We start from the raw sequence: 27,977 nt of genomic DNA, 5'->3' as shown, positions 1-27,977 counted from the left end.
CCATGTGTAACTCTGTGTTGTTGTATGTTGTCGAACTGCTTTGCTTTATCTTGGCCAGGTCGCAATTGTAAATGAGAACTTGTTCTCAACTTGCCTACCTGGTTAAATAAAGGTGAAATAAAAAAAAATATGACTCAGACTAAAATGTGCTTCCTTTGGTTTTCACGTTGTCATGAAAATAGCCTGGGTTGGTGATGTTGCCCGCTGGGTCGTAGAACGCCACGGCGATAAACGTTCCCCGCCCACTGGTCGCCAAACCCACGCCTACTTGCTTTGAGGACTTCCAGACCATTTGAGTGAAATTACCTAGGACAAGAGTACCACCAATCAACTGATTTTCTTTTTCAAACAAACGCCAAATGCAGAAAAAAATACATTCTCAGCCAGCATGTCTCACTCCTAACAATTTCTTATAGACTTTAATTGTGTTTTATGTCGTAGGTGTTGTTGATTATGGTAAATTCACTGCCAGGGAGCACTGTTGTTTTCCTGATTTTGAGTTTGATTAAATAATAGCACAAAATACTTTCTATATTGTACAGTGACTGTTGTGGATGAGGTTATATATCAATAGCACTGTGTTGTTATGAGGTGTCAGGGCACTGGACACCTTACCTGCTCCACTCTGAAAACCAGGGGATGAGAAGTTATACTTCTCAATCTCCTTGTACCAAGACTCGGCCACATCTGATCCTATAATTCATAAGCAAGAGAAGTACAATATATAAATGATTGCACATTTTTGGGAACTTTACAAGCATTGTGCAGAGCCTTCTCCTGCGACCCCATACAACAACAAACCAACGTTTTGGGCAATTGACAGAGACTTTGGATTGTCAACTACTATGTGAACATCATATCCAGTATCGGAGTTAGTTCATGTTACTCATACTTCATATTGGAATTAGGCCCTTGACTTTCTTTTTACTCATTGGCCCTTATAAGCTGTATGTCAGTGTAGTGCAGGTATGTGCCTCACCAGTAGGGGTCGCTGTGCTGGAGCCAGAGCAGTAGAATATGTTCTCCCCGTGGCCTTTGCCGCTGTTCATCAGTGTGTTGATGCTCACCAGGTGAGCCGCCCAATCCTGGGCCTCACTAGTGAGGGCAGGGCTTAGCACCAGAGGTAATGCCCCATGCTGGCTCCGGTATTGGTTCAGAGACTTCAGAAGAGCCCGGCCGAACTGGCCAAGCTCATTGGCTATACGGGACATGGAGAGTTACACGGTATATTAAGTCTTTATTAATCGTTAAAAAGGTATGAGTGACGCTTTGTGACCCCCACTCATAGTGCCTTCACAACAATGTCGTAAACCTGTCATAAAGCATCATAACAAGGTTCACATTACACGCTCTGTGATGCTGCTCACCTGACAGTGAGTTCACAGCCAACGCCTGCATTCTCGAAGTGACGACCTCCACTGGCTTATCGGTAACTTTCGACCCTTTTGGCATCACATTCTGAGCGTGGTAACCGGGGTTGCTGATGTTGCCAGCCGGTTTAAAGTGTGCCACCACGACGAGCATCCCCGTGCCACCGTTTGCCATGCCGACGCCCACCTCCTTGGAGCTACGCCACACCAGTTGTGTGAACTGCCCTGAAACAGATGAACAGAGAAGAAAAAGAGAGGGAGAGGAAATGAAAGAGAGGGAGCGATGATTGACAATGGGGCACAATTATCACCAAATTATTTTGGAATATCAATACGTTTAACATTGAGGAAAATATCAACGCAAGGCAGACTTTAAACATGACATGTGGTCAGAGATGACTGTTTAAAGCAAGGTGTAATTTTTAGAGCAATTTTTTTAGACCCCTTTGGCGTAGCACATTACAATACTGTATACTCCCAAGTGGCTCTCGAGTGGCGCAGCGGTCTAAGGCACTGCATCTCAGTGCAGGAGGCGTCACTACAGTCCCTGTTTCGATTCCAGGCTGTATCACATCCTGCCAAGATTGGGAGTCCCATAGGGCGGCGCACAATTGGCCCAGCGTCGTCCGGGTTTGGCCGGTGTAGGCCGTCATTGTAAATAAGAATTTGTTCTTAACCGACTTGCCTAATTAAATAAAGGTTACATTTATTTTTTAATAAAAAATACTTCTTCTTCTTTTAATGCTGATAGGTTTACCTGTTTTTTCCTGATGTCCTGGTTTGGAGAAGTCATAGTTCTCCTCTTGTTTGTACCAGGCGTCCACCACCTCTTGACCTTATCGGAAAAAGAAAGAAATAAGTCATACATTAGATGAAAAATGTGCACACCCTGAGGGATCCCCTGGGAATGGACTTCTTGAGAAAGAAGTGGATGTTCAGCCGGCATATCCAAAGGTTAGGCATAGGGTTAGCGATCCCCATCCAGAACCATTCAAAATATGCCAGCGATATATACTGCCTATTGAGAAATCCCTGTCCCTGCAGACCATCCAGTGCTCCTGGTTCTCCCTACCCGTAGCAGTGCTGCCCGCTGACCCCGTCTTGGCCCAGATATTTTCACCATGGGGGGAGGATGAGTTCTTCAGCACCCGCTCTCTCAGTAGAGTTTCTGCCCATGCCTGCGCCCCCTGACTCAGGGCTGGGTTCAGTGTGAGGGCTGGGGCTCCGTGTGCCATCCGCTGGTTGTTACACGCCCGTAGGAAGTCTCTGTGGAACTGGCCCAGGTCTTAGAGCAAGCAGACAGACAGACAGATGGACTGCACGTTAAGTTGAAATACTTGTTCCAACTCCTAACGACCGAGACACTTGCGAGTATTTGAAAGGATTGTATGGCTGTAAGATTTATGGCCAAAATTCAGAGGGCAAAATTAGGCCTACAACCTATCCAATATTATTATGTTATCTTACATAATGGGAGACATTTACTGAAAATGTATTTAAAACATCTCACCAGTGCCGTTTGCCTGAGGAGGAGCCTTATATGCAGGTGAAGAGGATCTGGCAGTTTTAGACTGGGGTATACTCAGGCCCCCTCTTTCTCCGGCTGTAAGAAAGAAAATATATTTGTCGGTTGAGAGATTGAGGTATTCGATGCTGCGTCATACAATGGGTTCATTCAGAAATACCTAGTTTATCTTTAGTAGTAGCTTATTTGCCGAGAGACCATCATAACTGGGCTGTTGTATGGGATTTAAATATAATTGTCTTTTCCAATTTTTGTTCACCAATCATTGCAACCAATCAATGATGTTACCTGTGGGGACACATTTGGGGGCGCTAGAGGTGGAGCTACCCAGTGGTAGGACATTCTTCTCAAAGTAGCCCGCGTTGCACATGTTGCCAGCTGGGTGGTACTGGCCCACTACAAAGATCGTTTGCCCATCTGTGGCCAGGCCCACACCTACCTCGCTGCAGTCCTTCCAAACCACCTGGGTGAAGTGACCTGGAAACAACAGCAGGGGGCACTGTTAGTATAGAAGTCAGTATATGTATATGCTCAGTATGTCGAGGATGGAGAGCAACAGGTACTGTAGGAGGCCTATTTGGACACTGTCAGTGATTGGAAATAGAGTCAGATGTGGTCTATGAAATTAATCCAAATAAACAGGTGATTCATTGGCAAGGTTAAACTCCATGAAATAACTTTTCTTTGTTATTGTGGTGGCAGTACACACCTGTTTTACCCTAGAGTCTGCCGATTGTGTTTCTCACCTGTACCAGAGCTGAAGCCAGGCTTATTGAAGTGGTAATCTTTGATTTCACTGTACCAACTGTCCACTGCGTCCTTCCCTTTAAAATACAATCAGAAAGAGATAAAAAGCAGAACCAATTTGTTATCAAATGAGCATTCAGGAAAATTATCCACTCAAAATCAGTCTGCATATGCTAGTTAATAAATGGAGAGGTTAAGTTGTGTACACAAAATATTCACTGTAGGCTCTATTCAATACTGTACTTTCCACTAGTTGAGCTCTGCTGCATATTCTGTTACGCAGGGCGGAGCAGGTGAACCCAAGTGCAGACTCAGACGAGGAGACAGGGATAAGGTAACTAAGGTATTTATTGAAAAGCAAAAGCAAAGCAAAAAGCAGGGTCAGGCTAGGGAAAACCATGCAACAGGATAACACGCTCTATGCAGGAACAAACAGCTTGAACCACAGACTGACTGAGCAGAGGCTACAAACTGGCAGTGTGGAAATGGCAGGGCTGAGTGTTTGTAGATGCCTTGATTATGGAACAGGTTGCAGCTGGTGGGGATCTGCTCTGCCTCCAGCACACCTGTCTCCCCTCACACAATCACATACACACAGAGAGAGAGAGAGAGGGAGAGAGCACTAGGGGAGTGGTGGCAGGTTAGGGAGACACAGTATGAGAAGTAGAGGGTGTGGCAGGAGCAGATGTAACATATTCAATGTATTGCACAATAAAGAATTTATTAGATTTTTTTTCATTTTTTCTTTCTGACATATGCTCACCAACAGGTTTTTTGGGGATTGAGCTGTATGCGTAGTAAAGGTTTTCTCCATGATCGGTGGAGCTATGCTTCAGGCTTTTGATTGACAGAAGATGGTCTGCCCATTTCTGGGCGGAGTTACACAGGTCTCTGCTCAGCGCTAGGGGCGGGGCACCATGCTTCCTGCGATAGTCATTATGAGCATCCACAAACTCCCTCTCAAAACCACAGTCTGGGAGACAGACACACACACACGCACACACCAAAGATAACCGGTATTACAGATTGTGTTTCCAATTACTATAACTAAGCAGTAAAAACATCTTTTAAACATCCCTCACAGCTACAGTTAGACTGAAATCATTTGATATTTTCCCTGAAAATCATTCATCTTTAAACTTCTTTACAGTTGAAAGGAAAATATTCTTCCTTCAAGGTACAACCATATTGAAGTTATGTTTGATTGAGGTTAGCTAACAGAATAACAAGACTAGTTAATGATGTAGCTAGTAAATAGGGAAGTCTATGAAAAGCAAAAAAAAGGAGGGACAAAAATAAATCCTTTGGCATAGAGAACAATAATGTCTGATGTAGTGGAATGATAGTGGAAAAATATTTACTCACCTGTCATTGTTTTGTTCTTCCGCTGAACTGCAACAGGAACAAGAGTCAACATTAGTGATTACCGTGCCAGATTATCTGTTGGAATGTTGGAATCATGTAGTAGTTTGTTGAAGGTCAGTCAAATCGGAAAATTTCATGAACTTTTAATGTTCTTCAAGTGCAGTCGCAAAAACCATCAAGCACTGTGATGAAACTGGCTCTCATGAGGACCGCCACAGGAAAGGAAAACCCAGAGTTACCTCTGCTGCAGAGGATAAGTTCATTAGAGTTACCAGCCTCAGAAATTGTAGCCCAAATAAATGCTTAACAGCGTTCAAGTAACAGACACATCTCAACAGCAACTGTTCAGAGGAGACTGCGTGAATCAGGCCTTCATGGTCGAATTGCTGCAAAGACACCACTACTAAAGGACACCAATAAGAAGAAGACACTTGCTTGGGCCAAGAAACATGAGCAATGGACATTAGACCGGTGGAAATTGTGAGACGCAGAGTAGGGGAACGGATGATCTCTACATGTGTGGTTCCCACCGTGAAGCATGAAGGAGGAGGTGTGGGGGTGCTTTGTTGGTGAAACTGACTGTGATGTATTTAGATTTCAAGGCACACTTAACCAGCATGGCTACCACACTATTTTGCAGCGATACGCAATACCATCTGGTATGTGCTTAGTGGGACTATCATTTGTTTTTCAACAGGACAATGACCCAACACACCTCCAGGTGTGAGGGCTATTTGACCAAGAAGGAGAGTGATGGAGTGCTGCATCAGATGACCTGGCTTTCACAATCACCCGACCTTAATCCAATTGAGATAGTCTGGGATGAGTTGGACTGCAGAGTGAAGGAAAAACAGCCAACAAGTGCTCAGCATATGGGGGAACTCCTTCAAGACAGTTGGAAAAGCATTCCAGGTGAAGCTGGTTGAGAGAATGCCAAGAGTATGCAAAGCTGTCATAAAGGCAAAAGGTGGCTGCTTTTTGAAGAATATAAAATATAAAATAGATTTTGATTTGTGTAACCCTTTTTGGTTACTACATGATTCCATATGTGTTATTTCATAGCTTTGATGTCCTCACTATTATTCTGCAATGTAGATCATTGTAAAAATAAAGAAAAACCCTTGAATGAGTAGGTGTGTCCAAACTTTTGACTGGTACTGTATATCTTTATTGATAAATGGTGCTTGATTTTGGACCATATTCCAGACCTAGACTAATTGATTTTTGTTATTTGTGTGACAGCCTGAGATCCCTCCAAAGTCTCTTGCTTATTGCTACAGTGAGTCACCACTTAGCCCACCACCCTCCAGACAACCATCGGCATTCACTCACTCATATTCACACACACACATACACTACACACACACACATACACACACACACACACACACACACACACACATACACTACACACACACACACACACACACACACACACACACACACACACACACACACACACACACACACACACACACACACACACACACACTGCCACCACCCTATTCAGTAACCTTCCCTATAGTTCTGTTGAGCATTAGACTGCTTCCCCCTCAGCATCTGCCTGTCCACATATCATAGTCAAAAGATTAATGCTCCTCTTCCTGTTACCCTCCTCTTAGCCCTCCATGTCTCAATTATAGTGCATCTAGACCAGCTGATCAATTAAATTGTTGGAGAATTGCCAGAGAAATTGGATTACCCCAGTGTTGTAGGTCTGAATGAATGGTACGAGTATTTTCTCCACTGACATGTTCTATAGTCTGGCATCACTACAGTCCCTATCTGTTTTTAGAGCTCAGAGAGCAAAGTATGATTTTTTTTAAATTAAGATATTCTAACTATCATAATTATCTACACTCTTAGAAGTAAAGGTGCCTGGAAGAACCTTTTGGGTTGCCACACTGGCGGAACCTTTCCAGTTGAAAAATGTTCCTTGAGGAACCCCACTGAAAGGGTCTTCAAGGAACCCCTGTGTAAAAGTTCAAACAGGAATCTTTTTGTGATGGGAGGGGTTACATTTTGAACCTTTTTTAAATAATATATTGTAGAGGTGGCAGATTGGAGATGTGGCTTTTTGGAGGCATGGCTTTCAGATAGTTATTTTTGGTCACCCGTAAATGTCATTCCTGTTCATCATCTTAAATTTGCACACTGCAAATCATAATGTTCCATGAATATTTATGCATATTACATATTCTAATATAATATGAATCATATTAACATTGCTGATTACATACAGTAATAAAGTGGTAACTATTCCAACTTTGGGATTTACACAGGCTCTTGAGGAACATATACACCTCTGTTAGCCTCATTGAAGCTAAAACACTGTTAGTGTTCAACCTTAACATGTGATGACAATACAACAGAACAGATGAATAAGAACTACATTTACTCAAAAATCTAGCTTCAAGCCATGCCCCTACTAAGCAATGCCTCCACTCCAGGGATCCGACAGGAATCCATTGCTACATTGAACCAATAAAGATTCCTCCAAGAATCCCTCAAATAACCGAAGGTGCAAATATGAACCATTGACTAGCAATGGTTCCTTGAGGATCTCCAGGGTTCCTCAAGTCACCACTAATTCTAAGAGTGTACCTGGATTGTTATTACTGTATTTTCATTAGTAGTAGTAGTGGTAGTGGTAGTAGTAATAGCAGTAGTGGTAGAAGTAGTGGTGGTAGTAGTAGTAGTAGTACTACTGGTAGTAGTGGTAGTGGTTGTAGTAGTGGTAGAAGTAGTGGTGGTAGTAGTAGTAGTAGTACTAGTAGTAGTGGTAGTGGTAGTGGTTGTAGTAGTGGTAGTAGTAGTAGTGGTAGAAGTAGTAGTAGTAGTAGTAGTGGTGGTAGTAGTGGTAGTAGTAGTAGTAGTCATGGTCATGGTAGTAGTAGTGGTAGTGGTAGCAGCAGTGGCAGTAGTCATGGTCGTGGTGGTGGTAGTAGTAGTAGTGGTAGTAGTAGTAGTGGTAGTAGTGGTGGTAGTAGTAGTAGTAGTAGTAGTAGTAGTAGTAGTAGTCATGGTCATGGTAGTAGTAGTGGTAGTGGTAGCAGCAGTGGCAGTAGTCATGGTCGTGGTGGTGGTAGTGGTAGTGGTAGAAGTAGTGGTGGTAGTAGTGGTGGTAGTAGTAGTAGTAGTAGTAGTAGTAGTAGTAGTAGTAGTGGTGGTGGTGGTGGTGGTGGTGGTGGTGGTGGTGGTAGTAGTAGTAGTAGTCATGGTCAAGGTAGTAGTAGTAGTAGGAGTGGTAGTGGTAGCAGCAGTGGCAGTAATAGTAGTAATAGTATCTGATTTCACAAACCAACTTCTTCACCTCTATTGGAAATGGAAAAGCTTCAGCACAATGTCCAATAGCCAAAGATGAAAGTAACCTAACACCATTATGCTTGCCATGCGGAATCGAAGAACAAAATAAATATTGTCTCAAGTTCACCCTGACAAGGTAGCAACATATTACAAACACATTTCAAAGAACAGTATGTGTATTTCAGTAGAAAAGATCATGGTGGACCAACAGGTTTCCAGGTCAGACGGTGTCATGTGGAAGAGGCAGTCAAATAAAGTTATGTTACCTGCTTTTTACTATGTGAACTTTACACGATTGTCTTTCATCTTGCCGAGTACAGGCTTTGACTACTAGAGAGCTTCACACACCCAATATTTCGTTTTTGTTTTTACTAGAGGTAGTCACTGTTTTTGCCTAACATAATAATAATTTGTTCATAAAAATATTGAAGATAAAAGTTCATGACATAAGCAGTTTTAGGTTGTGCAATACCAACTGCTAATATGTGTTTGTCACTGGTATCCCTGTATTATTGTATAATTACTGTATTGTGTATTGGTAAAATATATTCTCAAGCCCTGGCGGCAAAATACACTCTTACTGCATGATTACATGATTACATGTTTAATTTCATTGATTTTCCAATTTTTGCTATGTATGTACTGTAATTGACTAAATGTATTCATATTTCATTTAACATTATTATTACATATTTTGATTTTGATTTATATATCACTCACAGTAAATCTAAGACTTACAGTCAGTCTAAAATACATTTCCAGCTAGTATAATAGCCTCATGCAGTGCTAGAGGCGTCACTACAGACCCTGGTTTGTAGTGACGCCTGTATCACAACCGTGACGGCTGTATCACAACCGGCCGTGATCGGGAGTCCCATAGGGCGGCTCACAATTGGCCCAAATGGTTAGGCTGGGGTAGGTCGTCATTGTAAATAACAATTTGTTCTTAACTAATTGCCGGGTTAAATAAAGGTTAAATAAAAATGCGTACCTTATTAAGATTCCCAGTGATGCACCACTTCCTCCTCTGCCCCTCTCTCTCTTTTTCTCTAGTTGTTTCACTGATATCTCCCTCTCTCTCTGTTTATTGCTGTGTGTGGTGATAGCGCAGTCCTATATGTACAGCAGGACAACCCATCGTCCATTCCATTGAAGGAGAGATTCCATATAAGAGCTATCGGCATTTACCAACAAATTCATACGAAAGAACACCACACACACACACACACACACACACACACACACACACACACACACACACTCACACATACAAGCTCTAACCTGCAGCATCAGTTCTATGCTGTTTCTTGTCTGTGTTGTCACTCTTACAATAGGAATTCCATCTCACTGACGATTATGTTGATAATGTTCTAGCTTTGTGATGGAAAACTTACTATAAACGTTGTCATTGTAGGAATCTGGAAAAGCAACACATTACCATGTATAGCTGCATAGCTGAATATTTATGACGTAATCTTAACTAGTTATTTGTCATTTTAATTTTGGTGTGACTGACAGAAAAAAAACGAATAACTGATTGCATTTATATAGCACTTTTCCAGATGCTCAAAGTGCTGTAAGGGGGAAACTCACCTCTTCCACCACCAATGTGTAGCACCCTAAGGTGATGCACGGCTACAATTTGTGCCAGAACGCTCACAGCACTCAGGTGGAGAGGTGAGGAGACATATATTCCAATTGGAAATCAGGGGATGATTAGTTGGCCATGATGGAAATGGGTCCGGTTTGGGAATTTAGCGAGGACACCAGGGTTAACACCCCTACTCTTGCGATAAGTGCAATAAAAAAAATGTGGACCACAGAGAGTCTGGACACTCGTTTAACGTCCCATTCGAAAGGCGGGTGAAACAAAACACAACACAACAACACAACCACACCGACAGAAACAAACAGTACAACCATACAGCGAACAACAGTTAAGAAACGAAACAATGCCCTATTATTTGTACCAGAACGGAGAGGTGAGGAGTGATACAGTATAATTCAGAGTAAAGTGCTTGGAATTGACACCAATCTCTTCAATATGGTCAACCAAGTATGTGTGCAAGGTATTATGTTTAAGGAAGTGCTTTGTGAGTGTACACACCAAGAACACTTTACATTCATCAAACTACTAACACATAAAACCAAAAACCAATGGAAATTATAGTACGCCTTTAAAATACATTTTACAACACAATTTCAAACCATGTCATTGGTTTGTCCATACTGCTTACAAGGTAAGTAGACAAATAAGAAACTTTGTAATTTGGGTGAATGTGCAATGGTATGTAATTGTGTTTGGGTTTGTTTTGTGTGTTCCATGTTGTACATTTCTATAAAAAAAAAGATTAAAAAAAGGTTTCACTAGCATCGATCTATACAGGATCTAACACCTTCCTGACAGGAAACAGGAAATGAGTGACTCAAATTTGTAATAGCGCATCTCTTTATGCAGACTGAAGATTATATTTGAGTTTTGTTATCTGGTACACTCAAGACTCACTATCTAGGTTAACATGGGTGCATAACAGTGGCATAAAGTCTTTGGGGAATTTCACATTGAAATGTCAAGCTTATATACACCAGATTTACCATCTCTGACTCACTGTGATGTTAACTCATCGACCCAGAGTGAAACTCAGACTGTTGTGAATATGGATATCAGTTTTGATCTGCCATCAGTTTTTACTCTGGCATCTAACATCAACCAGACATTCTTTCAACGAGGTTATACCTTGAAGGAATTCTATTTTTCTTGGAACTGTCACACACACAGTAAACTAGTTACAGATTAAGTGATTTGAGACAGCTCTACTGGTGTTTTTAATGTTCCTGTATTGTTAGTACAGTAGTTTATCAGACCCTGTCATATCGGTTACATTTGTGTGTGTGTGTGTGTGTGTGTGTGTGTGTGTGTGTGTGTGTGTGTGTGTGTGTGTGTGTGTGTGTATAAATGCTGATGTAGAAGTAATTCATATCTGCAAGGTGTGTTGGAGACCTCTCACCTGCAAATCGGAGGGCCATGTTGACACTACAGCCTCAGCTTGATCCTTTTGGGTGGAAGTAAAGTGTAGTGAAGTATATTCAGATTTCTTTTGCACCCTACATCTAGAGAGTACACTCATCTGACACACAGGAAGGAAGCTGTGTCACCAGTTGGGAACGTTCCTCTATTGTTCATCGCAACACACCGCAAAATGTAAACAAGAAACAACACACACGTTAGTCAATGATACTTCTGATTCTGTTGTGACAGAGTGGCCTATTGAGATGTGATGTTGTCCGGCGTATTCAATCAAAACCGCTAACCAGGTTTACAGGACAAATGAAAAAGAAAAAATATTCCTGTGCAAACATTATTTTATTGAGTTCATGATTTTCTTTAATTTGCGTTCTTGCAGAAAAAGGGAATTGTTTATAATGAAAATCTGGTTACCAGTTTTGGTCATGGAATTGAATAAACGGGAGAGAGTGCCGACCTAACCGATCCATTGAAATAGCAGAATGACACAAAAATCTATTCTTTGTAGTTTACAGTAACACTTTATTAAATACAGTACTGGTACCTATGCCATTAATGACAGCAGAAAGAAGGGGTCTTTTTACAAATACAATGCAGATTTACAGTAAAAAAATGTATCCACTGTAGAAATAATACTGTATGCCAAGCCACCCTGTACGCAATCTGTATGCAATCTGTATACCTATCTCTGAGAAGGTGCTATTTACGTATAACATACATTTCTAGTTAACTTTAACCTTAACCCCTTACTCCTAACCCTAACCTTAACCCTAACAGTAACCCATAACCCTAACCTTAACCCCTAACCCTACTAAACTAGCATATGGAATTATTTTAAGATGATCATACCAAGGGTCATTTAGCTTGGACCTTATTTTTTTATATTTTCAGTGGTATTGTTAACAAACACGCCCCCATAAAGAAAATGAGAATTAAAAACAGGTTCAGCCACTGGTTCGACTGTGATCTTGCAGAGTTACTCCACCTCAAGAATTGCATTTGGCGAAAGGCTCGGCACACGCATGCTCAGGCTGACTGGCTCTCGTTCAGGCAAATGAGAAATAAGTGCGCTCAAGCTATCCGGAAGGCCAAAGTTAGTTACTTTAAGGAGCAGTTCTCTCTCTGTGGGTCTAACCACAAGAAGTTCGGGAAAATGGTTAAAGACCTGGAGAATTAACCCTCCTTCTCACAGCTGCCCAAGTCCCTTAAAGTTGATGATGTGGTTGTTACTGACAAGAAGCACATGGCTGCGACTATCCCAGATGCTTCTCCCTCTTTTTCCCCTGCCCCGCAACAAAGTTTCTCCCTGCAGGCAGTCACTGAGTCCAAGATGCTAAAGGAGCTCCTGAAACTTGACCCCAAAAAAACATCTGGGTCAGATGGTGTAGACCCTTTCTTCTTTAAGGTTGCTGCCCCTATCATCGCCAAGCCTGTCTCTCCTTTCTGGTGAGGTTCCCATTGCTTGGAAGGCAGTCACGGTTCATCCTTTATTTAAAGAGGGAGATCAAGCTGATGCTAATTGTTATAGGCCTATTTCTATTTTGCCCTGTTTATCAAAAGTGTCACAAGACCCACTGGTTGATGCTTATTTATAAAACCCTCTTAGGCCTCACTCCCCCCTATCTGTGATATCTACTGCAGCCCTCATCCTACACATACAACACCTGTTTTGCCAGTCACATTCTGTTAAAGGTCCCCAAAGCACAAACATCCCTGGGTCGCTCGTTTTTTCAGTTCGCTGCAGCTAATGACTAAAACGAGCTGCAACAAACACTCAAACTAGACAGTTTTATCTCAATCTCTTCATCCAAAGACAATCATGGACACTCTTACTGACAGTTGTGGCTGTTTTGCGTGATGTTTTGTTGTCTCTACCTTCTTGCCCTTTGTGCTGTTGTCTGTGCCCAATAAGGTTTGTACCATGTTTTGTCCTGCTACCATGTTGTGTTGCTACCATGTTGTTGTCATGTTTTGTTGCTACCATGCTGTGTTGTCATGTGTTGCCTTGCTATGTTGTTGTCTTAGGTCTCTCTTTATGTAGTGCTGTGTTGTCTCTCTTGTCATGATGTGTGTTTTGTCCTATATTTATAAACAATATATATATATTTTTTTAATCCCAGCCCCCGTCCCCGCAGGAGGCCTTTTGCCTTTTGGTAGGCCGTCATTCTAAATAAGAATTTGTTCTTAACTGACTTGCCTAGTTAAATAAAGGGTAAAGACATTTTAGAACCCCTTTTGGTGTCAACAAATATATTTGATGAAAAAAATTGTACACTCGGTGTATACTTCCATTCATTTTTTTAACTGGTACTGGGCTACATTCAGACCAGTCTTGTGAGGCTTGTGGGTGTCCTAGAGCAATGTACGTGTTCATGAGAGTCTCACCTTTCCATACAGTGGTCATTTCAGTGTCTAGCCCAAACTGTTCGGACACTACAGACATAAGTTGGCAGATTGGCAGTAGAGCAAAACGGAGAACACCATTGTGTTCGTGAGAGTCTCATCCTTCCATAGAGTGGTCATAACACATTGTGGGCCAAACTGTTGAGACGCTACTGATGTTTTCGTGAGAAGACAACAACATTGCCGATACTTGTCACCAGAAATCAATGTTACGGATTGCACCTTTAAGCGTTTTTGACATGACCCACTTGGCTCAGACGTCAGTTCAACGTCTATTCCACATTGGTTCAATGTAATTGTATTGAAATGACTTGGAAACAACGTTGATTCAACCAGTGTGTGCCCAGTGTAGAGGTTTCAAGATTGTTTCCTGTCCTGGATTTATTTTTTACATCCACTTTGATATACCACTGTATAATTAAGCAATAAGACTCAAGCGGGTGTGGCTGTTCTTAAGCACAACATGAAGCGGAGTGCCTGGACACAGCCCTCAGCCGTGGTATATTGGCCATATACCACAAACCCCAGAGGTGCTTTATTGCTGTAAAAAAAGAACAGTAAATAAGTATTTTTGTGTCATACCCGTGGTATATTGTCTGATATCCACACGGTTATAATTGCAAATTGAGAGACTAAAATTGGAATGTACTGTATATGATTCGGATAGGTCATGTTGTTATACCGCTCATAGTAGTATGGTGCCACCTTGTGGAATATTTCGAAAGGAAATACTTTTACACCAATTCCACATCCAGAACAGTAGATGACAGTAATTGATGGAACTAAAGGAGAGAGAAAACAATACTAAAAAAGCCATGTCCAGGTCCTACAGAAATGTCTATGAATTAGCAGCTAATTAGCATTTAATTTTTGAGGGATAATACAGGCAAATATATTGATAAAAGTCACCTTGGCCTCGTGTAGGGTAAGCCTACACGAGACACAAACCGAACGAATGGTGTAAAAATGATTGGAAACATTTCCCTGTTTGACCGCTAGGTTATATGGGTAGTATGACTCAGGTAGTATAATGCGGTACTCTATAGATTCCTGCCCTTGGTGTGGCTCTTTCACTGCTCCTGGCATCACTACACCACCACTGTCCATATGATTCAATTAGCCACTGACTTGCTCATTTGCACCTTCACATCCACCTCCTCTCTCCTATGAGCATAATGTGTAGAACATCATTAGATACAGCTTCAAAAATGTTGCTGTCTTTTTTTAAGAGAAACGGGTCTGGCAGGTAGGATTTAGTTCCTCCTTGTTTCTGGCCCACACTCCAGTACAGTAGGTGGCGGTAATGCACCATAACCGCCGATAAACCCCACAGAACAAGAAGAAGACATTTCTCTCAAGAGGCGTGGCGTGACGACACCACGCTCTGACAGGAATATCGCCCAAATTTGGCGGCAGTTTCCTGTGTGCGTTTACACAAGCCCCATGATGGTACGCTTTTCTCGCGTGTTGGAGCGGGGCTCCGTATTTGCCGCGTTCCTCCGCCAGAAGGACTGGTCGTCCAAGTTTACCACAGTGAAGTATTCAAGTACAAAGGCAGAACCGCGACTTCACAGAATGGAGTATCAGGTAAGATACTGTGGCTATCATCTGCTAGCCAATATGCTAGCAAGTTAACGTACTATCTAACGTTAGCTCGCTAGTTTGACAAGTTTATGGCTCACGTTCAACTTGATCAACAGCTTGCTATACATGCAAATAAATGAGCCATTTTGCAGCTTCGCCATCTATCTAGTAATCATTTACCTTCAAATCAGCAAACTAGTGTTCACGTGCAAGGGACATATACTATTAAAACTACCGACTGTTGCTGGATTGGACTGGTTTTGGGGTGGACATTAGCTAATCTGGTCTCTGCTGCAAGTTATTAGGCTAGGCAGCATGGCGCGGGTCCGTTTTAGCAAACTTCGCAGCATGAATGTGTTCAAGTTATTTGTCAATAATAATAAATGCTCCGCTGAGCAATTGAATATTTTGTTAGCCTACTTAAACTAGTTAGTATGCAAACCCCAACGCCCCAATTAAAACAAGTTAGTGTGTACTGTTAAGACAGTAAATGTAGCTACTGTACCAACCATACCTGCTCAACTTTCACTTACTTGCAAGCTAGCTATTTCCACAAACGGTCTCTACTATCTCTAGCTGATAGCACAGCCGGCTACGTGTGGCTGGTAAAGTCATGGTGCGTGATTATTAACAAAGTAAATATAGCTACCATGGTAAACTCATGCATTCAACAGACAGTGACAGTCTGCTTAAAGTTTAGACCGTTCTGTAGCATGTGAAATGATTTTGTTAAAATGTAAGCATTTTCCCCCCCATTATCAACTATAGTCTTAATGAAACACGTGTGTGTATTGAACACTACAAAGTGGAATTGGCAAGGTTTTAATTTCATGGTCGGCAGGTGGTTAGAGCGTTGGACTTGTAACCGAAAGGTTGCCAGATCGAATCCCCGAGCTGACAAGATAAAAAACTGTCGTTCTGCCCCTGAACAAGGCAGTTAACCCACTGTTCCTAGGCCGTCATTGAAAATAAGAATTTGTTCTTAACTGACTTGCCTAGTTAAGTAAAAATAAAATAAAATGCCATCCAAGAGATATTAAAAACCACATGCACTCTTGTTTTTTTTTTGCCACTACAGGATGCAGTGTGCACTCTCAATACCCTGCAGACCAATGCCTGTGCCCTGGAGCAAGTGCGTCGAGAGCGGGGTCACCCTCAACTCCAGCTCCAGGCCATGAGGGGCTTCCTGGAGCGAGCAGGCCTGGTGGTAAATATATTCTACAGCAGTGTCTTCCCCCCTACCATTTATTCTGGAGTAGCTAGCTCTCTTCTGGATTGTCATTTGAAATGGTCAAGAATTGATTATCTACTAATCTAAATGTTTTCCCATTTTGATTCCAAGGTGGAAGAACTTGACCATCTCAATATCATTCATGTCACAGGAACGAAAGGCAAGGTGTGTGTTTAAATCCACTAATTTATGAGCTAGCCCCAAGCTTGTATATTGTGCAAAGTTTGCCAAACAAATGTTGTAAACCACTTCATATGGCATTGTGGGAAGAAGGTGAGTAATGTTTCAAATGTATCTTTCAGGGGTCAACGTGCGCCTTCACAGAACATATACTGAGAAGTTACGGTTTTCGGACTGGATTTTACAGGTACATATCAAGAAGTATCAAAACCAGAACAGTCCTGCCTACAGAAAATTAATTGTTGAAAAAAAGGGCTATTTTGAGGCTGTTTTGATGCTGAGTTAAGGACATTTACTTGTGGTTTCCAGCCTCATCCAGTTAACCCAGCCATAATCTGTCATCTGATTTCCTGCATGAAACATTATTCATTAAGTTCACTGACTGCTGAGCCAACGTTCTTGTGTAGAGCAGTGGTCACAATCGACTGTGGCTAAATCGACTGTGCCTATTGCGCTGGCCAATCGGATAGCTCAAATCACCATACAGCATCCACAACACTGGCCACAGCCTATGTGAGATTTCATAACTTTTAAAACCATGACCAGAGACTGTCACAATACAGCAAAGAGCTGTGGCTTTTGAGTGAGTTCATGTCTGGTTTTTATTCAGCTCTGTTAACACTTTTTTTTTTATATATATATTCAACATTATTACAAAACACAACGCACTTCTCCCTACATCCACTCGTGCTGCAATTAATGATTAGCCAAGTCTATCGATAGCCCTGGGTTTCTATTGTTATTAGCAGTTTCAATATTTTAATATTGAGGAATATTTCACTTTCTTTGGTCATAGGAACAACATGAATTTGTGCATGATGCGGTGCAAGACAACTGGGAAATCGGAAATCTCCGCCTTCAGTGCGTTCAAGACAACTGAGAACTCAGAAAAAAACGATCCCACTGGGAACATTTGTTTTGAACAATCATCCAAGTCGGAAACTCTGGCATCTTTCTAGAGCTCAGACTTTCCGACCTGAAGATCAGACTTCATGATTTTACCAATTATTATTTTATATTAAAAAAATCTATATTTATTAGACCTAGCCCGCTGCATAAACCTCATTCGTAAAGAACTGTTTTTATTAGATTAGTGTTAGATAAACATTCCCATGTTTTGGATTTTTAACCCTTCTGAAGATGTATGAAATGAGACTCATTTTAGTCATAAGAAATTGAGAAATGTTTCAGTGACGTTCTACTCTACTGCAAAGGTTCGCTTACCATACCCCTGTTTTTAAGAACTAATAATCCTCAATGATATTTTAAGTCTTCATGTTTTTGACTGTTAACACATCCTTTTCTGTCGATTGCAGTTCCCCACATTTGGTAGAAGTCAGGGAGAGGATAAGAATTAATGGAAAACCAATCGGCAAAGAACTCTTCACAAAATATTTCTGGCAGGTGTATGGACGGCTCTATGAAACCAAGGTAGTTGTGTAAAAAGGTTCCGATTCCAATTGTAGTGAAGGTTTGGAGTTCTGCTTCCTGTGCTCCTGGTCTTTGACCTCCAAGGAGATGGGTGTGTCCTTAATGTGTTTCAGAATATAACACATTCTCCAACTATGACAAGTTGCTCCCTCTTCTTTTCCTATAGAGAAAATAAAATGTAATTAATAAATTCTTCAAATATCTTCAAGTTGGACGTACTAATCAAGTACCACTGTCTGAACTTGAAACTAAACGAGTTCTTTTCATTCATTTAAAATAGCAGGGCCCTTCACAATTTGCCTGTAAGCGTTATACATCTGGGCCTGGGCCATTGCCTGAATTCAGCCCACTTTACCTTGTGTAGTATTCCTGTCTCTAGCCGTAAGAACTGCTAATTGACTTTAGGAAGGAAATGAAAAACATCTCGTCCTATAATGACCAGTGCATGTGTGTCATATGATTTGTTGTAGATGTCCCATGCTGTAGCTGTCGCACTTAAATGAGGTTGTGTATCTGCTCATTGAGATGTTGAAGAGATATTACAAAGCTGTTATAGTAATATCCTGTTGACCTTTGACCCCTCTCAGGACACTCACGGGGGGAGTATGCCTGCTTACTTCCGCTTCCTGACAATCCTGGCCTTCCACGTCTTCCTGCAGGAGAAGGTAGGTCGCTATAACCAGTGTCACATCTCTCATATCAGGTCCTGTATTACCCATCATACCTCTGGTGTCCCTGTGCAGCGTTGCTGGGATGTCTGGGGCTGGTGGTTGCTCCCTTTCCGTTCAGTCCTTGTTCATTTTGTCACACACCTGATAGGATTGGCATGAAAAAGGAGACAAGGGGGCCATCATGTTTTCCAGGCGCTATAATGCATAGTGGTGACCCATTGGTGACCTTTTATATTGGTGGTGGTGTCTTCATGGCTACTAATGAGTCACAACCTGTACTGGTAAACGTTTCTACAGAGATTTATGGTCTGTCACAGGGTGGGATGATCGACTCATCAAATCAGGAAGTTAATTACATTTCATGACTCAATTCTTCTTGGTAAAAAATGGCACTCATCAATTCTTTCAATTGACCTCTTGAAATGACTGAATAGAAATGTGGGTTGAGCTCAGCCACCCATATTGTCGTCTTGTGATGCAGGTGGACTTGGCAGTGATTGAGGTTGGGATTGGTGGAGCCTACGACTGCACAAACATAATCAGGTAAGAAGCATGGATTTGGATCCTATGGGATGGGAAACAAACAGGATTTAGTTAAATGGTCCATAATCACCTTTAATTCGATTAGCATCATAGAGATCTATTTCTATCAGCTGCAGCTGATGTAACCATTCCCTCTCATGGAATCCCCCTCTGCAGCATACCCTAATTCCCCTCACTGTACCCCCTGGCTCAGTTCCAAAGTCTCTAGTGACTACTCCTGTGTGCCTAATGTCTCACTGAACTCACTCAACAAGCCCTTCCACCATTTTGTCCTATGGTGCGACCTCATTAACAAGGCGTAACTGACTGTCTCGTCAAGCCTCCTATTTGTCAGCAGCCCCATTTTTGCAATGAAAGGTCTCCATTGTTAAAAATCAAATCAAATCGTATTTGTCACATACACATGGTTAGCAGATGTTAATGTGAGTGTAGCGAAATGCTTGTGCTTCTAGTTCCGACCATGCAGTAACATCTAACAAGTAATCTACCAATTCCACAACAACTACCTTATACACACAAGTGTAAAGCAATGAATATGTATATATAAATGAGTGATGGCCGAACGGCGTAGGCAAGATGTAATAGATGGTATGGAGTACAGTATATACATGAGATGAGTAATGTAGGTAATGAAAACATTGTTTAAAGTGGCTAGTGATACATCTAATATATCAAGATGCAGTAGATGGTATAGCGTACAGTATATACATATGAGATGAATAAGGTAGGTTATGTAAACATGATCTAATATAAAGTGGCAATTGATTACATACATTTTCCCATTATTAAAGTGGCTGGAGTTGAGTCAGTATGTTGGCAGCAGCCACTCAATGTTAGTGATGGCTGTTTAACAGTCTGATGGCCTTGAGATAGAAGCTGTTTTTCAGTCTCTCGGTTCCCGCTTTGATGCACCTGTACTGACCTCGCCTTCTGGAAGATAGCGGGGTGAACAGGCAGTGGCTCGGGTGGTTGCTGTCCTTGATCTTTTTGGCCTTCCTGTGACATCAGGTGGTGTAGGTGTCCTGGAAGGACAGTTGATAGAGCGAGATAGACATTAGGTGCTATTTTAAGAGGGTTGTTGAGAACAGACTTTTTTAATGAGCTAAAGATGTGATGTAGGCACAAGCATTCAGGTTTGATATGCTTATCTACTTCTAACTATGTATGGCATACATTTTCTATGCTGGACAAATTATTCATTTGACTTGCCCCTGTACTTTCCCATAATTGAGATGCAAATCATTCTCGCCTGTAGGACCTGTCTATGGTCAGATCAGAGCTAGTACTACGGTAGATAGTCACCAACACGAGAACTGGCAGATCTGACATGCAGTTAATTTCTGTTCTCACCTTTCACCCGCTGGTTACACTTCCAAAACAAGTAGCTAATACCGACTAGTTAAAGGTAGACTCAGCGCTATGACGTAGATGCAGAAAGTAAACCACCTAGTGGGTCAATTTCCACAACCACCTAAGAGCGTTGAAACACGCGGCTCAACTTCTCTGTTTTGTTCCCGTGGCTACCACACTGTAACAGCGTGCAGTGAACCCGTGCACATGCTCAGATGCTGTGAGATTGGAGTGTTGTGTGTCGCTCACCTCTACCACATGGCTGTCATTTAGAGTCTACCTTTAACATGAAATCTGATTAAAAATGTAATTTAGGCAGCCTATGCATGCAGTATCATACAGACCATTTATCTCACTTTCCCTGCTGTATAAACAAAGTTATTTTGTGTGATGATCCATTGAGTCCACTGAACTCTGTAGTCTATGCTCTGTATGTCCTCCTCTGACAGGAGGCCGTGGGTGTGTGGCATCGCCTCCCTGGGTATAGATCACACTTCAATACTGGGGGACACCATCGAGAAAATTGCCTGGCAGAAAGGGGGCATTTTTAAGGTTGGATTGCAGTACAGTGTAACTCTTGTGTTGTCAAGGCTGCACTTTTGATACATTCTGACTAAGAACTTTTTCAGAACAGCACCTCTAGAATGTAATAAAGTAGCCTCAATTGACGCATGATTGTTTAATGCATGTAGTAAAACACCAACAAAGCCACAAGTGCTAACAATTGACTATGCTGAAATAAACAGTAGTAGTTACTGACGTTATTTAATTATTTCTCGTGTCTCCTCAGCCAGGTGTTCCTGCCTTCACTGTGAAGCAACCAGACGGCCCTATGATGGTTCTCAAAGAGAGAGCAAAGGAGATTGGGGTGAGGGCCAATAAAGAAGTCATAAAACAAGATGCATTGTCTGTAGACTGTTTGTAGATACTTGGCCTACAATCAAGTATGAACACTGTTTCCCCTGTATTTATTTAAAGTGGTGCCCCACTTGATTAATTTGAGTAAAATGTCCTTTTAAAAAGTCACCAGAAGTGACCTCTGTGGTTTAATGGAAAAAAATTATCCTGGGCCGGCATATGACAAGTTTCAAAGAGCCTCGTCAAAATTCTATGATGTATGCAAGCAGTAAATGAGCAAATAGTTTAATAATGTCACATTTCAGGGTAACACAAACAATGGCATAATATCTGACTTTGATGTAAATTTTGATCGTTGATATCTATCCCTTGGACTATCCTTGAATAACTTTTGACTCTTTCTCCTACCCTCTCTCTTCCTCCTCAGTGTCCTCTCTGGGTGTGCCCAGAACTGGAGGAGTACCCTGCTGACTCGGAACCTCTGCGTTTGGGCCTGGCTGGCCACCACCAGCGCTCCAACGCCTCCCTTGCCCTGCAGCTCAGCCACAGCTGGCTACAGAGACGCTGCCTTCCTGGTAGGTGGGAGTGAGTGTTTGAGGCTGGTTTGAGGCTGGTCTGTGGGTGGTAGGGTTAAGGAACAACCTGGGTGTATACAGGTGTGAGATTATTGGACATGGTATGTTTTGATTGGGTGGTGATTTCAGGTCATGTGTATTCCTCATCTTCTACTCTTCTCCTGTAGACCAGAGCATCCCTTCCCCCGCTGACGAGAGTAAAGGCGTGTCGCCGGCCGCTGGCTTCCAGCCAAGTCCCATTATGGCGAAAGGTCAGTTCAATAGAACAACTCCAACACACTCACCTGCAAAATAACAGCCTCTGGTGAAACCCATGGGGGTGAACACAATCACCTGAGCATTGATAGGTCTCAGAATTTGAGGATGGGGTGGGGGAGTTGGCTTTATAGCAGAGCACTATGTGGACTGTATATCAAGGTCCATGGTTCGTTCCCCTGTTTCAGCACCAACAACCAAGGAAGCCTCCAGCGCAACTTCCTGCTTACACCTATCCAATCATTTTAGATCTGCAGTAGATGCTAGGGTTCCATTTTGGTATTCAGCAACAGTACATCGCTCTCCTCTTGGGCGGTAGGGCTGGAGGACACTGAGTGGCCGGGGAGGACCCAGACTCTGAAGCATGGCCCAGTCACCTACTTCCTGGACGGGGCCCACACCACCCGTAGCATGCTGGCCTGTGTAAGCTGGTTCAGCAAGGTTGCCTCTCAACACGAAAGAACCACAGGGTCAGTATCTGCGTGTGAGTTTGTGCTCCATTACGTCTGTGTTGTCCTGTCAATTGTGGTCTATGCACCTTACTATTTGTTGAGCTCTGCAATTCAAGCGAAGTCTGTCAGTTGATAAACTCTGGTATCCTAACCTACCCCTATGTCTCCTCACAGTGGTCCTGTGGTCAGAGTGCTACTGTTCAACGCCACAGGGGAGCGAGACTCTGCAGCCATGCTTAAGTTACTGGTGGTGAGTACACTAGGCTAGGTTAACTGCCCAACAATGATAAGTACTAAACATTCAAAATCAATGTTTCCCAATCACAAATGTCCCTCCATCCTGTTGTGATGGTATTGTCATATAGTGCATTTGAAAGGTTTTCAGACTCCTTTCCTTTTTCCACATTTTCTTATGTTACAGCCTTATTCTAAAATGGAAAAACAATGATTTCATCCATCTACAAACAATACCCCATAATGAGAGGGAAAACATGTTTTTAGAAATGTTTGCAAATGTATTACAAATAAACAGATGCATACAGTTGGAAGTTTACATACACTTAGGTTGGAGTCATTAAAACTAGTTTTTCAACCACTCCACAAATTTCTTGTTAACAAACTATAGTTTTGGCAAGGCGGTCAGGACACATCTACTTTGCATGACACAAGTATTTTTTCCAAAAATTGTTTAGACAGATTATTTAACTTATAATTCACTATCACAATTCCAGTGGGTCAGAAGTTTACATACACTAAGTTGACTGTGCCTTTAAACAGCTTGGAAAATTCCAGAAAATTATGTCATGGCTTTAGAAGCTTCTGATAGGCTAACTGACATCATTTGAGTCAATTGGAGGTGTACCTGTGGATGTTTTTCAAGGCCTACCTTCAAACTCAGTGGGGATGTTTTTCAGCAGTAGGGACTGGGAGACTAGTCAGGCTCGAGGGAAAGATGAACGGAGCAAAGTACAGAGATGAGAACCTGCTCCAGAGCGCTCAGAACCTCAGACTGGGTGATGGTTCACCTTCCCACACAACGACCCTAAGCACACAGCCAAGACAATGCAGGAGTGGCTTCTGGACAAGTCTCCGAATGTCCTTGAGTTGCCCAGCCAGAGCCCGGACTTGAACCAGATCGAACATCTCTGGAGAGACCTGAAAATAGCTGTGCAGCGACGCTTCCCATCCAACCTGACACAGCTTGATGTGTAGAGAATAATGCGAGAAACTTCCCAAATACAGTTGTGCCAAGCTTGTAGCATCATACAGAAGAAGACTCTACTGGCAGCAATTTACAAAGGTGCTTCAAAAAAGTACTGAGTAAAGGGTCTAAATACTTACGTAAATGTGAGATTTTAAATTTACAAACATTTCTAGACATGTTTTTGCCTTGTCATTATGGAGTATTGTGAGTGGGGGGAAAAAACAATTGAATACATTTGAGTAAGGTTGTAAAAAAAATGTGGAAAAGGTCTAGGGGTCTGAATACTTTCCAACCGCACTGGTTAAGCCTAGTGGTTAAGAGCGGTGGGCCAGTAACTGAAAGGTCAGGGGTTCGAATCCCCAAGCCGACTAAGTGAAATCTGTATGTGCCCTTGAGCAAGGCATCTAACACTAATTGCTCCTGTAAGTCGCTCTGGATAAGAGCGTTTGCTAAATGACAAATTTTGCAATGACTAAAATGTAAAAATATATGCCATGTTTGTAGGACAACTGTAACTGATAGTTTTTTTCTGTATTGTGTTTTCAGCCATGCCATTTTGACTTTGCTGTGTTCTGCCCCAACATCACAGAGGCCATTGCATCATGTAACGCAGGTAAGGCTATCACATTGATTTTTAGCCAGGCATAACATACATCAACTACGTTGTCAGTGACTGCAGCTTGACAGATCAAACAGTAGCCTAGTATGACTAAATGAATAGCTCTGCCGTTGTAATTATGCAGCACTATCTGTGTTAATCATTGGTGTAGATGGAAGGGCAAAGAAAGATGTTGCTGTGTTAACATGGTGTCCATACCAGCAAACATTGTCATAAATCTATTGGCCGACGTGTTGCTTTTATGTTCTGGCTATTAATGTTTGAAAAGTTAAAATAAAATAGTTCTGCATGTGATTTCCCTTTGATGGTACAATCTGCCATTTTAAATTATACCCATTTTGATTCTGGAAGAATCTAGCATTGTGTAACCTTTCCCCCCCGAACGCCTTCCCTCTCCTCTCAGACCAACAAAACTTCAATGTCTCCGTGGAAAACATGCTCACCCGTTGCCTGGACAACCAGAGGAGCTGGCGCCTGCTCAACGGCCAGGAAGAGAAGCCCGGCGCCCAGCTGCTCATCTCCCGCGACGCTCTCCCCCTGGTGGCAGCCGAGCGCTGCAGCAAAACCCTAGTCTTCCCCTGCATCCTCAGCGCCCTCCAGTGGCTCAGCCAGGGCAGGGACTCTGTCTTGGCACACCCGGACAAGAGGGTCATCCCTGTCAAGCCCAGTGTGACAGCCAAAGCCGCTCCGCTAAGAGATGCCGCTGGCATCCACGTCCTCGTCGCTGGAAGCCTCCATCTGGTTGGGGGCGTCCTGAAACACCTCGACCCTTCCTTTGCCTCTTAAAGGGATGGTTCTGTCAGAACAGCAATAGATCAGATTGATTTGTCTGGTAAGCAGAATCAAGAAGAAACCCTCTCTGGAGAGCTAAATGCTGGGATATCATGCAGCCTAAGGGAAAGCTTGTTAGCTATGCTTACTGGCAGGTTATTACATTTGTACCAGGGAACAGGGTTTCATGTCACCCCCAGTCCTTGGTAAGCCTAATAGAAATGGCCATTGCTAGAACCTTCTATTTCAATTGATAAATAGAGGGCTCTGGCCAATACAAGTTCATGTCAAATGTTTTAGCAAGTACCACACAGAGCCTTACTGAGATCACACGTTATTTTATTTTGGCAGGGAGTCATTTGGAGACCTTGGTCTCTTACAGATGAGCCCTATAATGACATTTTAAAATATACACATCAGTACACTATGAAAAGAAAAACAGAGATACAAAACAATGTACGGTTCTGGTACAAATTCCAGACAGACACCAAAGGAAGCTTAAACAAGATGTATTACACCCAAGGTGGATGCTACAGCTCCATAGCACACAAACCGGTCACACATGCATGTATATTTCTACCTTCTGGCTAGGCGGGGTCACCTCTTTGTGTCTAGGATAAACAGTTAGTCTTTGCTGGGCAAGAACTGTCTGTTCCTCCCTCCTATTGATGTTGGCATGAGTCCAGATCCTTTGTGGGCAGGTGTGTGTAAGAGACTATAGTCTCTCACACACAATCTAGCCCCCCCCTGCACTGCAATAAATCTCCAGTCCCAACATCCTAACCAATGACAAGTTATTACTACTAAGTGGATTATGCAATTATAAACTGGCTCATGCAACACAAACGGATTCAAGTCAAATAGTCTCCAACAATAGAAAACACATATTAACCTTAAGTCTTATACTTGAAGCCAAAACTGTTTACATGGACTCTTGGGGGGTTTAATTTGTGCGCCTTTCAGTATGACATGGGTGTTGACTGTTATTGTTTACGCGAAGTGGTATTGTGCTTTAAAAGCGTTTGAGAAGAAGGCAGTGGGACGGTAGGCCCCTAAAATGACAGGTTATCCAAAGAAAGTGTGGAAACAGTCACCCTGTATGTTTCTTTGGGTTGTGTACAAGAATGGCTTCCTTTCCTGTCCATTTCATTGCTACCAATAAAAGACATAGGGAGAGGGTTGCAACATGAACTGGATTTCTTACAAAGAAAACAGTTTAATTTTTGTTTTATTTCACTATTTCCTAGTGAGATCTTCATTTGCCGATCTCGCAGACTTGCATTATTTGTTGACTGTTCTTAAACATTTCAAATGTGCTTTGTGTAGCTATCATTGTGTTGGTAAATCAGATATTCTCCACTGTTAAGAAATAACACCTCTACAATAAAACTAGACCTTTAGCGTTGAGCACGATGTAAATTACTCTAAGGTGTCATAACCGAGAAGTATTTTATACTGCAGTTGCTTTGTGACCATAACATTTCAGAATGTTCACTGCCTTGTAAATTTGTGTCTGAGAGCGCAGTTTTATGTCCACTGTAAAGAAACACACAATCACACTCGAGGTAGGGTGTATTTGTAAGTCGGTATCTGTTGCAAAGTAATCTAGTAACCAAATGTAACAGAACCGGGAGGGACCTACCTAAATTTGTCCAATAGAAACTATTTTCGTTAAAGTTTTCTGTTGTGGAGGAAACTGTTTCTGATGGAAAATGTTTGGCAATGGAAACTGACTAATGAATAAACCCACCTACCCCACACCAAAAAAATCACCAGGGGTGTATTCACTAGGAACCAAATGGAATGAAACATGGAGGGCTCTACATGAATTTTTCCAAGAGAAAGTAGAAACTCTTCCTGTTGCAAAACGTTTTGGACTAATGCTTACACCCTTAGTACCATGAAAATTAGCACTTCAGGTGAGTAATTGGCCCTGTTCTAGTCTGATTATATTGCAGTCATGCTGCAGTACACACAGCAACTAATGGGTGCCCTATTATCGACTGCACAGCCAGGTATAAGATTGCTACGTCATATGCTACAGGTAGCTGATATGATCCAGGCGTTGTGCGATCTGGCAGGTGGCTGCAATGTAGTTGGCCTGGAATGCAGCCAATATTTCCCTGGGGTTGAGAAACTGCTAGACTATTCCCAAATCTCTTTCAAAGTGGTCTTAACATTTCAGAGAAATGCTATAGTTTTAAATGTATGTGCACTTAAAATAAATGAATAATTAACAGATGTGTTTTCTTATGCATCATATTGTCCAGTTTGGAAGCACTAGTATTAATGTGGTTACTGCATTTTCAACTCTTTCCATCGTTGATATTTGGTGATTGACTTGCTTTGTATACGGCCTGGAATGTAGCCAATGTAATGAAGATGAAATTGTTTTACATTCTCAATGTTTCAAGCAGAACATGTCATTTGTTGTTAAACAAACTAGGGAAACTACCAAAAATACAAGGAAAAATGTATTACCCAAAACAAAAGATTATCTTAAACGCAAAAC

General features: G+C 42.1%; 2 protein-coding genes across 4 annotated transcripts; one reads left to right on the top strand and one right to left on the bottom strand.

The window, feature by feature from the left end:
- Positions 1 to 111: 111 nt before the first annotated feature.
- glipr2 (GLI pathogenesis-related 2) lies at positions 112 to 11,340 on the bottom strand. 2 transcript variants are annotated; one of them, XM_029710222.1, is made up of 12 exons: positions 11,322 to 11,340; positions 5,008 to 5,034; positions 4,406 to 4,615; positions 3,642 to 3,719; positions 3,184 to 3,372; positions 2,881 to 2,973; positions 2,443 to 2,655; positions 2,128 to 2,205; positions 1,368 to 1,595; positions 980 to 1,198; positions 616 to 693; positions 112 to 306 (listed from the first exon to the last, which is right to left on the bottom strand). In XM_029710222.1, exons 1-12 carry the CDS (start codon positions 11,338 to 11,340, stop codon positions 140 to 142), a joined length of 1,599 nt encoding a protein of 532 aa, XP_029566082.1. In that variant the 3' UTR covers positions 112 to 139. The 2 variants fall into 2 exon arrangements, with proteins under 2 accessions (XP_029566082.1, XP_029566083.1); XM_029710223.1 differs by lacking the exon at positions 11,322 to 11,340 and adding an exon at positions 9,305 to 9,727.
- Positions 11,341 to 15,143: 3,803 nt separating this feature from the next.
- Positions 15,144 to 27,706, top strand: LOC115160006 (folylpolyglutamate synthase, mitochondrial). Of its 2 annotated transcripts, none has more exons than XM_029710219.1 (15): positions 15,144 to 15,328; positions 16,404 to 16,532; positions 16,668 to 16,721; positions 16,859 to 16,923; positions 18,053 to 18,167; positions 18,755 to 18,832; positions 19,320 to 19,381; positions 21,181 to 21,283; positions 21,522 to 21,599; positions 22,017 to 22,164; positions 22,332 to 22,415; positions 22,739 to 22,889; positions 23,046 to 23,121; positions 24,622 to 24,688; positions 25,098 to 27,706. In XM_029710219.1, exons 1-15 carry the CDS (start codon positions 15,185 to 15,187, stop codon positions 25,478 to 25,480), a joined length of 1,737 nt encoding a protein of 578 aa, XP_029566079.1. In that variant the 5' UTR covers positions 15,144 to 15,184; the 3' UTR covers positions 25,481 to 27,706. The 2 variants fall into 2 exon arrangements, with proteins under 2 accessions (XP_029566079.1, XP_029566080.1); XM_029710220.1 differs by having other exon boundaries at positions 22,739 to 22,903.
- The last annotated feature ends 271 nt before the right edge of the window (positions 27,707 to 27,977 follow it).

This window comes from Salmo trutta, chromosome 23 (assembly GCF_901001165.1).
Source record: "Salmo trutta chromosome 23, fSalTru1.1, whole genome shotgun sequence".
In the NCBI taxonomy this organism is placed as follows: Eukaryota; Metazoa; Chordata; class Actinopteri; order Salmoniformes; family Salmonidae; genus Salmo; species Salmo trutta.
This window is presented reverse-complemented; position numbering and strand designations above follow the sequence as displayed.

Coding starts and splice junctions, on each gene's coding strand:
- glipr2 (XM_029710222.1), bottom strand. Junction 1,596..2,127: donor AGGACATCAGGAAAAAACAG/GTAAACCTATCA, acceptor CATCTGTTTCAG/GGCAGTTCACACAACTGGTG. Junction 694..979: donor CAGCACAGCGACCCCTACTG/GTGAGGCACATA, acceptor TATGAATTATAG/GATCAGATGTGGCCGAGTCT.
- LOC115160006 (XM_029710219.1), top strand. CDS start 15,185: ATGATGGTACGCTTTTCTCGCGTGTTGGAGCGGGGCTCCGTATTTGCC. Junction 16,722..16,858: donor TCACAGGAACGAAAGGCAAG/GTGTGTGTTTAA, acceptor TGTATCTTTCAG/GGGTCAACGTGCGCCTTCAC. Junction 18,168..18,754: donor GACGGCTCTATGAAACCAAG/GTAGTTGTGTAA, acceptor GACCCCTCTCAG/GACACTCACGGGGGGAGTAT.